The following is a 12,382-nucleotide window of genomic DNA, read 5'->3' on the forward strand; positions in this document are numbered from 1 at the left end:
TCGTTTCATTTCTGACCCAACCAGCTCCAAACAAGTCTGAGAGGGAACAGCTGCTGTATTAACCATGTGGTGACTGTGGTGAGCCCCTGCCAGATGGGCAGCAGCTGCCATGCACCCACCCAGGACTTTGCTCAGCCCACTTGAAACCCATCTGAACACTGCTCACAAATGAGAAATCATCCCCAAGAGCCTGGAGGAGCCAGAAACCCCCCCATCACGGCTGAAATAGTGGGAGAGGGAAGGTTTTTCCAGGTCTCTTGCTTTGGTGACTAAACAGCAAAGCCTTCCCTTGGTGTCGGGTCAGCCAATCGACACGTGCGGGTTCAGCTGGGACCTTCTTGCTGCCACCCACCTCACCAGCCCAGGCTTCTGGTTCAACCCCTGGCAGAGGATGAGCCATTAACCCTGACACACCAGTCCCGAGATAAACCCTCCTGTGAGATGAAAGGCGCCGCCTCGCTGCCCAGCCAAGCCAAGGAAGAAAAACAGTCCAGGCAAGTCCCTCCCTGCCAGCCCCTGGTCCTGGCACAGCTGGTGACACTTTCTCCAGCAAACCAGCATCTTGCATTCTGAAATGGCTCAAGAAAAGCCAAACCATCCTTCCCCCTCCTATAGAGGTTCACACCTCTTCTCAGGAAGCTTGTGGAAGGGCCAAAGTCCTGGGCTGATGCTGCTTTAGAAGAGACACCCAAGCTTTGCTGAAGCCAGCAGTTTCCCCAGCAGCCCCAGTCCACTCCCAGGGCCCCAAAAAGCCGAGGGAGAAGCAGGGAAGCCCCAGAACTGCCAACCCCCACACCCACTTCCCTGGTAGGTTCTTCCTTATCTGCTCTGGCCTCTGCCACAGAGCACTCTCAACATGTAGCACCATCATGGACCCCCTTGTGGGGAGGGGGTGGGTGACTTTAGGAGACCTCCTGACCTCCCCAAGTCCCTGTGAAGGGAAGGGGCAGGGGCTCCCTGTGACTGGATGGTGACAGCTCCTCCTCTCATGCCTCAGGGCCCAGGAAGCAGGGACAGGGCTTGATCAGGTGACATTCTTGTCATTCTCCGAGCTCCAACTGTCACAGAAACTGAGTCACAAACATACCTGGATATTTGTCTCTCTCTCCTTGTTTTAATCAGCTCTATTTTAAGTAGCTTTGCAATACATTTTTTTTCTCCAAAATGTTGTTTTCTTGTTAATTACTCGGTCACAATGAGATTTCTGGTCCTCGTTCTGCTGCACACCCAGTCCTGTGTCGGCCCAGCAGAACAGTCTGCCCCAGCTGAGAGGGGGGCAGGACTGTGAGGGGAAGAAGGTGTAAAAAATAGAAAACACCAGGCAAGAATGCTTCTAGTTGCGATCCTTGGCTACCTGTGCAGTGATCCACAGGCTGGCAGTGGCTCCCACCGGAACTCCCAGCACGCAGGAGGGCTCAGAGAGGCCCAGCCTGCCCAGGGAAGGCAGGACAGTTTGGTGGCCTCAGAGCTTACCCTGTAGCTTTCCTCAAATCATGCATAACGGCTCGCAGAGCTGAAATGTCCATTTATTGACAACAGTAATAATTTAAGATTATAAAAACCCCTTTCAGTGTTGAGTATCAGCGGGCGAGGTTATAAAGAGAAATAAAAGGGACTTGAGATGGGACAGGGAAGGATCCCGGGGTCTACTTGAAAGTTCCTGTTTCAGTGACAACTATTGATCCTCCCCAGATGGCCATCCTGGGGGGAGGCAGCATCCTTATGCTTCCATTTTAGCCTTCAATCTCCAAAGCAGAAAAGATAGTATCCAAGGGGAGGAGGAGCAAAAGAAATAAAAGAAAGGGATCTCAAATTCAAACCCATACAAACAACCTTTCCATTCGGGATTCAACCACTCGCTCAGCACCTCGGGGTTCCCAGCCGGGGAGCGCAGCAGCCTCGCACTGCAATGGGTAAAGTCCACGCAAAGAGGATGTTTTTATTGACAGACAGAGCTCTTTTCCCCCCTTTTTCATCACAGAACTTGAGGCTTCTCATCTCTGAAGGACCCAGAGTCTCCGTGTCTTCAGAAATCAAAAGGAAATTCTGGGGGCATTGCTCCTGTCTTGTCCCCTCCCCTCGCTCTGCTCTGGAAGCCCCTTTGGCTGCTTGCGGTGGCCAGGGAGGGAGGGGGAACAGTGGAAGGGCCCCGGGGACAGAGGGTGCATTAAGATTCATGAGTTGTTCGATGAGTTTTCATTACTTGGTGAGCTGGAGGAAGAGGAGGAGGAGGAGGATGACGAGAAGTTCATCCCTGTGAGTCCTGGGGGGTTTGTGGCAGTGTTTTGTCCACTTAAACTTTTCCGGCAGACGGGACACGTGTCATGCTTTGGGGAGCAGACAAAAAACAAAACAAGAAATATGGGAAACGGGATTAGAAACACAATAGGGGAGCAGCACTGGAGGAATGGGCTGGGATGACACTCCATCCTCTGACCACAGGCTGCTCATGCTCAGGCCCTCATTATGGAGGTAGGAAAATATTTGCAGAGGGGAGCGGGACCAGACAAAGCCCCCAGTGCTGCACACCCCAGGCACTGCCCTGCACTCACCTGCTCCAGCCACGGGACGATGCAGCCGTCATGGAACAGGTGATTGCACGGTAACTGCCGCACACTCTCCCCGACTGTGTAATCTTCCTTACACACAGGGCACTCCAACCCGGAATCTGCATCACACAGGGAAAGCCAAGCCCAGCTGAGCAAAGGAGGAGAGAATGATGGGCAAAGCCTCTGACACGGGACTCATCATCACTCTCTCCCCTTTCCCACCACTGCTCCATGCCTGTCAGGAGGAAAGCTTGGTGCGCTGCAGTCCCTCACACCATCACCCCACCTCTCCCTGTCCTGGGTATGCTTCATCCTTCCCTTCCCTTCTGCTTTTCCATCTCTATCCACACCAAACTTCTCACAACCTCTCCAAGGCAAATCCATCCACCCTACACTGCTCTTTTTTTGTGTGAGTGCAACAGAACCCCTTCAGCTCTCTGCCCACTTTGAAATGTTTTATGCCTCAAAGGTACAAGCAGACATAATTAAAGTCCCAAGAAAACATTACACAGAGCTTCCAGGGAGCACTATGTGCACAATTCCATGGAGCAGACACGTACCTACGTGCTCCTGCGTGATTTGTATGGTGGGGAGGGCCTGGATCTTCTCTTTGTCCGCTGGCGGCGGTCCAGTGTTTTCAAACTGATTCAGTAACTGGAAAAACAACCGGCCAGGCAGGCAGAAGAGAGAGGTGAGCTCAGCAGCACACAGAATCCACTAGTTTCCTGAACCAGGGCACTCGGACCCTGCACTGTGGACCCTTTCCCATTCCAGTCCCTGCAGCCCCTCAGTCCCTGAACCACCACAGGTGCTGCCCCCTCCTGCAGCACCATACAGGAGGATGGACACTGTGATGAATCCCAGTTTTACCTGTGTAATAATCGCATCCAGGCCATTGGCACCCCAGGCGTAGTCCATCGGATTTGAGTGCAGGACTCCCCTGAAGAGCAAGACAGCAAGTAAGTTCATCCTGGAGCACCAATGAGACACTGTCAGAGAGAGCAGCACAACCTCCAACTCACCAAGGGCCCAGGCCTAGGTTTGGAATTGTGGTTGGTGCAATAATTCCATTCACCAGCTGCTGGATAATTCTAAAAGACAAGAAAACCAGGATTGTGTAAGAATTAAAGTTTGCTGGCTCCCAGCCCAGCACACCAGTGTGGAGGGAGAGGCTGAATAAGCTGAATACTGTCACATTGTTTGGAGCAATTAAAAATACCCTACAGCAATTGCAATGGCAGCTTATGGAGTGATCAGACACTGATAAAGATTCAGTATTTGATTCATAAGGGGACAATTCCTGACATGATGGGGAGTGGCTCCCAGTATGGACTTACACAAACACCATCTGGTGTTCTCTTCTGTTTCCCCTCACAGCAAGTACAACATTTTTGCAACACCTGGAAATAACCAGGGAATATTTTCCCCACTACAGGACAAATTCCCATCCACAGTCCACATCACTGCTCAGCTCAAACAGCCCAAACAAACCCCAAGCAGGAGCTGTCAACAGGGCTCAGGTGGGACACAGATGGCGCCCAGGGCAGTGCTGGAGAGCTTTGGGATGCTGCTCCCATAAGCCAGGAGAAAAGGAAAGGAACAACGGGGTTTCCTCCCCAGGTCCCAGAGTGATTCTCACCCTTCCAGCGTGGGGACACCCTCGTGCCTGCCCGAGGCTCGGCGCGTGGCCAGGCGGGCGCGGGGCTGCCTGGCACCGTAGCGGTGCCGGGACTGGTGCTCACGCTCCCGCCGGTTCTCCGAGTCCCGGTTGTCTTCCTGCTGCACGTTGGACCCGAAGGGAAACTCAAAGCTGTCGTCAAAGAACCCGAAAGCAAACTGGCCATAACCCTGGGGCAAGGTGAACAAGTGCTGATCTACGTTCTGGGAGGGAAGGAATGCAGAGAACAGACTGTGAGAAGGAACAGCTCTCAGCTCGCATGCTGTCCCAGCAGTTGCCCACAGTGAATCCCAGGACCAGCACTCTCAGCAGCAGCTCAGTGAGGAACAGACACTGGAACTGCACACGAAGGCACAAATAATCACAATTCCCTGGTTTCTCTTCAGTGTGTCACTGCTGCTTCCGAGCTGAGGCTACTGCATAGCAACACACCCAAATCCTGCTCTCCAAATCCTGCTGAGCCCCCTCACGACAGGAATTGGCTACGAGTGATGGTCCTCCATAACACATGCAGTAAAAATATGGTATGTGGAGATTTCAGGAGCAGCATGGAGAATATTAATTCCTCCTTTCCAAATTCTGTCATGATCTGGGGAATGTTTAAACAACGCACTATTGGAAAAATCCTCAATCCACCAGCAAAGCAGGTGTCAGAAGAGAGAAAGGACTTGCTCACCTCAAAAGGATGCCTGTTCTGATCAGTGGCTGACGTAGAGGAGCTGGTCTCGTTGTCAGCATTCCTATGGGGAATGAAGAGCAGGGGTAATCTTCTCATAACAGCTTCCACTTCCAAGGCTTTTCTGCCCCCCTCCCATCCCAGGGCAGAGACAGCTCAACATAACCTGGTCCTCCCTCAGCTGCTGATTTTCTGATTGCCCGTATCAATTTTCCCTCCCCGAACCTTACATCTTCTCACATTCTCACCCATTTCTTCCTACTCTATCAGATCTCATGAGGCTGCAGGAAAGTGCCTGAACCAGATGTCAAGTGAGGATTTCCCCACAGTCTATATCAAACACACCAGCTAATCCTCCAGAGCACCAGGAAGACTTAAGGCACAAACGCTGATCGCTCTGACCTCAAGACACATAAGTCTAATCTTGAATCAAAGAAATTTCTTTACTGCAGAGGCACATAACCCAATGGCTCAGGATATTGGGAAAACTCTAAATGTTGTCAGACTCCTGCTTTCAGAGTTGCAGGAACATTTCCTGCTCAGAACCAAGCTTTGTATTCACAGTACCGAAACCAGAAGCCTCAGGCCATACAGACCACCACAATCAGCATTGCCCCTGGCCCCTGCACTGCCCACGGCCTGTCCTGAAGCTGGACACAGCTGGGGCCCCACAAACACCACTGAAACATTTTAAGACATTCCTGCTGCTTCTGTCACCAGCGGCAGCAGAGCAGCACAGAAATGCAGACCTCACTGCTCCAGGGCAGAGTCCAAAGTCTCAGCCACAACACTGTGCTGCTCATTTCCAACACAGTCACTACTTACACAGAGGTGTCCCTGCACTCACCATTCCCAGAGCCCTCTCTCTGGGGTTATCTCTGCTCTGATGACTCAGATCAGGTCAGAGCTACCACACAGCACAGGGAAAGTCTCCCTGCCACTTCTTTATGTTTGTTTGAAATCAAACCATTCCTGCCCCACCCCTCAGCAGAGACGTCAGACACCCAGCATTGTCATGGCAGATTTGCCTGTGGATGCTAACTTTGCCAACAAAGCACTGTATTCCAAAAGTGAGGAAAGATGAGCCACAGCTGGGGCAGAAGCAATAGAAATGGTGCATTTTATATCAAACATTACATTTGAACTAGGAAGACAGCAAAGCAACCTGGGCTCACTGGAGCACCAGCCCCTGGGGCAGCACATTACCTTGGCTCCTCAGGAAGCTCTTCAATAAAACCAGACTCACACCGTGGGCAGATGTAGTCCTGCAGGATAAGACACACCAGGTGAGAGAAGGAAGTGGTACCTCAGAGCTGCAGGATGTGACAGGGTGGGAGGGTCCTGCAGTCTGCCATCCCCAGCATATGCCACAAGCCACAGAGACCCCAAACCCCAACATTTGCCTTCCTGAGCCAGTGAGGCCAGAGCTTGGCCTGAGCCTGTGGGAGCTCAACTTAAGAATGAGGAGGGTGATGCTGATTAATCCCCAGTACAGGCACAACATTAGCTACCAGCTGATGCAGTTTCAGTGAAGTGAAAGTGAAACCCCCAATGCTCTCTGCACAGCAGCTCTCAAACTTTGGCCCAGCTGCATGTTTTGGGGAGCAGAAAACAATGCAGGAATTGCAGCAGGGACTTGGCAAGGTTGTGGTGCTCAGGGAGGCTGAATGGTCCCTGTCACTAACACAGCCTGGGGTTCACAGCACACAGGGACACTCCGGGTCATTCTGCAGCCAGGACTTCATACTCCCACACCCAGAGCTCACTACAGGTGTGACCTGTCACCACCCCAGTCCCCTGGGCACGGAGCATGCTAGGACAGAAGGCTGAGTGTGCAGTGCCTGTGACAGCCACTTCCTCATGATTCCTGGGGTTAGTGACAAATTCATCCTCTACAACCACCCTGTCCTGGGCAGAGCAGCCCAGAATGCTGGAGACCCTGAAAGGGAGCTGTTTCACTTTCCAGTGCTTGAGAAGCAGCACTGAGACAACCCCATCCCCTGCCCCACAGCAGGCACACACCACCCCAAATCCCTGTGCTGGCAGAGCCAGGCTCAGCACAGAAGGCATTTAAGAGCTTCTAAAAATAATGCCACTTCCTTTTGCTGCTACTTTGGAATTGGCACAGCCCTTAGCCAGACTGAGGGACTCCCCCAAGGAGTTGAGACTGTTGATAGGGCCCTTGGGGTCGTTCCTCTGGCCCCTGCAGCCGATCCTGATAAGGCCCCAGGGAATGAGCACAGCTTGGAGCCACTGCATGTGCCCTGTCTGCCCACAGAGATACAGGAGCTCTGAGGCTCAGGAACAGACTGGGAGAAGGGGGCTGCTTTCTCTCCCACGTGGGATTCCCTGTCTGCCACTGTGGAACAATAGTCTCTGCACCACTGACACCAAGTCTGAGCTCAGAGACTCCTGTGTGAGCACAGGGAACCACAGCCCATGAAACCCCCACCTGTGAAACCCCCTTTGTGTTGTTTCCCACCAGCATCAACTGGTGGGGCCACACGTGGCATAGGGTGAATGACTGTGGCCTGAGCACACTGCTTCAGGGAGCTGCTGTGTATTGTGTGTGTGTGCGTGTGTCCATGTGCTCACAGCCAGCTCCCAGCACAGGGATCAGCACATTCCTCTGCAGCTGGAACAGCACAAATGTCAAAGTTTGTTGTTTCTCGGGCTGTTTGAGTCCCTCCTTTGGGAGCTCTGGTTACTGCGCCTGCAGACGGTGAGCGAAACCTGAGTGAACCTGGATCCCCAAAACAAGTTCATGAACTCACAGACCTGAGCCCCCAAACACAGGACCCGCTCCCTGTCTGGCCCAGAGTGCCCAGCTGGCACAGCCAGGTGTGCCCAGCCAAGTGCACACAACCAGATGTGAGCACGGCCCAGCATGGAGTGTTTGAACAGAAATAAAGAACAGATTTTCTGGGTTATCTCCTCGCTCCTGCCCACAGCCTATGTGTGCTCAGCAGGAGCACGGTCAGGAGTTTGTCCTCACTCTTACACATGAGCTGAGAGCCCCGGCATGGCCCACCCTGGCCCAAACGAGAGGGCAAAAGGACAAATCACACATCACAAACCAATCATCTCTGGCAGGGACAGCTCTGCTTGTCCTCAGAGGCTTTTCAAGTTGAGTGCCAGCAACCAGCAGTGACTTTTGGGATAAGGTGCTGTGGAAAGTGCCAGGATAAAGAGACCAGCAGGACTCTCCAAATCACATTTAACATCTCAGGAAGACAAGCAGGGGAGCAAGCGATCCACCAGATCCTCCCCAACAGCTCACACTGCTTTTCCACCCACACCAAGGACAAGCTCCACACACGCCGGATTTTGGTGTGTGACTAAAGCACCTGCCCAGGTGCCTACACAGCACTTCTACCTACGTGTTACTGTGCACCTCCCTGCACCCCAGCAGTCACCACCGCGGGGCTTTTGTCATGTTCATTAAACCTTTCTGAATGACGACCGAGAAATCTCCCACCACCCCGAGGCGCTTCACCTGGCACCGGATAGGGTCAGGCTGCTCGGGCTGGGGGTGTCATAGGTGGACCCTGGGGCTGCTGCCGGACGGACTCACGCCGCAGACCGGCCCCAGTCGTTCCCCGCGGGGCTGCTGGAGAGCTCGAACCGCCGCGGGCGACCCCGTCCCGGCCGAACAGGGCCGAGGGCCCCTCCCGCCACGCCGCCCCCGCCGCGGCTCGCCCAGCTGCTGCCCCTCGGTCAGGCCAGCCCGTTCCCTCCGCACACCCTGTCCCCTCATTGCCGCAGCCCCGTTCCCTCGGTATGGACACCATCCCCAGCCCCTCTCAACGCCCCCGAGCCCCGATGCCACGGGCGGAGCCCCACAGGGCATCCCCCCCCGCCTCTCCGCCGCTCGGGCCCCCTGGGCCCCTCAGGCCTCGCCCCCACGTGCCCGCCCCCTCGGGGCCTCCGCCCGGCCCTGCCCGCGCTCCCGACCCTCCCCGGCGACCCTCCCTGATCCCCCGCTCACGGGCAGGCGCGGGGCGATCTCGGCCGAGCAGCAGTGACAGAAGAACCGGCCCGGCTGCGGCGACGCCTCCGCCATCTTCCCTACCCGCCGGCCCCGCCCCCCGCGCGCGCCGCGGCGCCGACGGCGGCCGAGGGGGGACAGGGGACAGCGCGCGGTACAAACGCGGAGAGGGACAAGAGCTGAGGGGGCGGGGGGTGTCATATCAGGGGAGTGGGCGGTGATTTGACCACATAAGGCGATGGGACGTGGCCAGAGACGCGGCGGGACTCTATCTCTTATTGCGGGAAACCCCCATCCTTCCTTCTTCCCTCCACCCCCAGGCTTATGACCCCTTTCTCAGGCCCCACCGGACCCCCGAGCTTTAAAAGGTCGAAAGCTGAATTTTTTTTTTTTTTTAAATAAGAGATAAAAACGAGCTGGGGAGAGGTTGAGTCCCCCGAAAGGACGAAAAAGTGGTATTCCCAGTGAAAATCTCGGGAGCTGTTTCAAGTTGCAATAGCCCCAAAGGAACTGAAATGTTCCATTTTGGCAGAACACTCTCAAGTTGGTTATTTCTCCCAAACCTTGCTCCTTGGATGCTGGAGGGTTCTGGGGAGGTTTCTGGAGTTAAGAGGTGGAATCTCAATTTTTGGGACCTGAGAATCCCACCTGCGGCTCGGTTCAGGGCCAGCTGCAGCTTTTGAGAGAGCAGAGGGTCTACCTGGCCCCCCTCACTGGGGTCCCAAGCCTCAGGGGCTGTTGTGTGGCACTGCCGAGCCAGGGTTTTGGGGCAGTGTTACTGGGGAGATTTTGGGGTATCCAAGTAGTACGGTTGTCAAGTTTTGGGGGAGGGGGATGATGATGCTGCAGAATGGGATTGGAGTGGCAGAACTGTAGGATTTTAAGGATTCTTCATAGAGGAGCGTGGGATCTTGGGCTTCGAGCCCGCGACACCAGCCCTGCTCCCAGCAGGTGGCATCTTCAGCCCAGGATTTTCTGCTTCAGCTTTGCAGGGTGATGGAACCGGGGAGGGATTTGTGGAATAGCTCAGGAGCCGTGGAAAGCTCGGCAGAGCTCCGCTGCTGGGGGGACAGGGACATCGTAAGCTGGACGCTGGTGGGACACAACGCTTGAGAGCTGGGTCACCGGTCAGCAACTGGGAGGGCTCGGTGGCCGTGTGAGAATTGCAGCTGTGGGACAGACTGGCAGAGTTCAGTGGCTGATCGATGATCCCGGCCGCTGATAAGGCAGGTTGGCATTTATTTACAGGTGATGAGGAAACTGCTGCTCCCGTAACCTTTTTATTCAGGAGGTGGGTCCAGACAGTGCGTCGTGGCCCAGCCGGGAGCCAGACAGAGCCCGGAGCCTCAGCGCACAGCCCGCGGCTCCGGATGGGGCATTTCACACCCCAAGGGAAGCTCCTTCCCCGCGGTTCTCCAGTGCTCTGTTTCATGGTCGGAGGACAAGTTGCCACTTGATCAAATGGGTGCCGGGTGCCTGTGGGATAGGGAGGGGGGGAAGGATCCGGCTCCACTGACTTTGTCCTTCTGGAATTCCCTGACGCAGGAGCTGTGGAAGCTGAACGTGGCAACACTCGTTGGGATGCAAATGGAAGTGGATGTGGATGCACATGGAGATAAGGGCAGCACAGCGGCTGCAGCCCCAGTGCTGAGGCCACAAAGCAGTGGGAAGGGTCCCCCAAAAGCCCCTCACTCATCTGTTGGGGCTTGCCTCCAAGTCAGGACTGCAGCCTCTGCCCATGACCTACAGGCAAAGTCCCCTGCACCGTTGCTGGTGCTGACCATGGAGAAGGGACCGCCCTTCTTCAGGGGCTGAGGCTCCCAGATAGCCCCGCACCCTGACTTTGGCCCCAGCCACAAATCCTCACCACAGAGGGCATCAGCATCCCATGGAGACCCCATCTCTGATGCTGCTTGAGCAGCCCAAATCTGGGGGTTCTGTGACTGGCTGCCTCCGTGGAAGCTGCATCTGGTCGGGAGCAAATTTGAGTCACCCAGGGAAGGATTTTCCCACGGTGCTGTAGAAAGGCAAACTGCACCCTCACCCGAGAGGGCTGACGAGGAGGTGACACCTCCCCAGGTAGTATCGAGTCATCGTTAGACAGAGCCCGCTCCCAGATCGGCCACCCCGCTTGGGAAGGGCAGCAGAAAATATCCCAGGGCTCCCACTGTCCGAGGGCATGGGACAGGGTGGGAGGCTCCTCCAGCAGCTCAGAGTCACCATCCCACCTGGGCTGAGCAGTGGAGGGGACACATGCCCCAGACAAGGGGTCAAGGGATTCCTCCTGGCCTCTGGATCCTGTGTTCCTAAAGAAAGTGGTGACTGGAGCTGAAGCCCCCACACTGTCCAGTTGGAGGCACAGGGGCAGCTCCAGGCATGGGCTCATCCCAGGCTCTGCCTTGGGCCCTGGGAAGCACAAGCACCTCCTGGAGCCAGAGCAGCTTCCAGAGCAATTCCTGCCAAGTGAGAATAACTGGTGCAGCTGGTCTCCCTGCTCCCCTCCACCCCACATCATATATAATTGCCTATTTTAATTAATAAATTGGAGGCCACTCAAAGGAAAGCGGCGAGATTTCTTACAGACACTGCAGGGATTGTCTACTCGCCTCGAGCCAGTCGTGTCACGGCGGATTTGAATCGGTCTCCTTTGAATTTGCTCAGACAGATCGGGAGATTTACATCCCCCACCTCATCTCCTGGAGCCTCACACCTCCAGGCTGCGGGTCCAGATCCCATCTGGCAGTGATCCAGCAGCTCACCATGACCCGGCAGCACCGGTGCAGGCTGAGCCCCCTCCTCACCATCACGGGGCTGAGGGATGCTGGTCACCCCAGCTCTACCTGGCTCTGATCCTTGGATCTGAAGGGCTGGTAGTATCTTGGTGGTCCTTCCTTGGCCCAGCTGTGCTGTACCAGTGGCCCAACTTCCCCTGGGAGCAGCCAAGGCAGAGGGGCTCAGGGGAAGTTCACGGTCCCAGGGGGCTGCTTTTGGGCTCCACCAAAAATTTTCCTTTCTCTTTTTCTTTTTCTTTTTGGATTCTTTCCTTTTTTATGCTTGGTTTAAACCATTGTTCTTCAAGGGAAATTTTAATGTGAAAAACATGCTTTTCAAACCGCTGCCAGCCTGGGCCGAGCAATGAGGCTCTCTGGCTGACAGGGGCTGTGTGGCAGATGTGGACTCCAGGGAGGATGTGACCTCTGGTGGCTTTGCTCTTTAGTAGCACACTAGATGGGGATCCTCCAGGGCCACCAGGCTGGCCAGGCCAAGATGCTGGGATTTTAGTGCCAGTGGGGTCCTTGTCCTCCCCGTGGCTGGACTGGGAGCAGGGCAGCCACAAGCCCATCTGTCCCACCCCAATAACCAGCACCTTGCTCTGAGAGCGAAGATCAGCAGAGCAGCCGCTGCCCTTCCCGGTGCAGCTCTGCTTCCTTCAGCAGCGCCTCTCCCCAACCTCACCAAGGAGCCAGGAGGTTTTAATGACCCAGGAGGTT

The 12,382-nt window shown here is 55.2% G+C and overlaps 1 protein-coding gene across 2 annotated transcripts; it reads right to left on the reverse strand.

Annotated features, from left to right (window-relative positions):
* Positions 1-1,191: 1,191 nt before the first annotated feature.
* On the reverse strand, positions 1,192-8,966 carry RNF126 (ring finger protein 126). 2 transcript variants are annotated; one of them, XM_062509911.1, is made up of 9 exons: positions 8,892-8,966; positions 6,110-6,168; positions 4,904-4,967; positions 4,258-4,430; positions 3,572-3,640; positions 3,420-3,489; positions 3,110-3,203; positions 2,553-2,668; positions 1,192-2,327 (listed from the first exon to the last, which is right to left on the reverse strand). In XM_062509911.1, exons 1-9 carry the CDS (start codon positions 8,964-8,966, stop codon positions 2,175-2,177), a joined length of 873 nt encoding a protein of 290 aa, XP_062365895.1. In that variant the 3' UTR covers positions 1,192-2,174. The 2 variants fall into 2 exon arrangements, with proteins under 2 accessions (XP_062365895.1, XP_062365894.1); XM_062509910.1 differs by having other exon boundaries at positions 4,189-4,430.
* Between the last annotated feature and the right edge of the window lie 3,416 nt (positions 8,967-12,382).

Source organism: Cinclus cinclus, chromosome 28, assembly GCF_963662255.1.
Source record: "Cinclus cinclus chromosome 28, bCinCin1.1, whole genome shotgun sequence".
NCBI lineage: Eukaryota > Metazoa > Chordata > Aves > Passeriformes > Cinclidae > Cinclus > Cinclus cinclus.

Coding starts and splice junctions, on each gene's coding strand:
- RNF126 (XM_062509910.1), bottom strand. CDS start 8,966: ATGGCGGAGGCGTCGCCGCAGCCGGGCCGGTTCTTCTGTCACTGCTGC. Junction 3,490..3,571: donor AACCTAGGCCTGGGCCCTTG/GTGAGTTGGAGG, acceptor CTTGCTCTTCAG/GGGAGTCCTGCACTCAAATC. Junction 2,669..3,109: donor AATCACGCAGGAGCACGTAG/GTACGTGTCTGC, acceptor TGTGTGATGCAG/ATTCCGGGTTGGAGTGCCCT.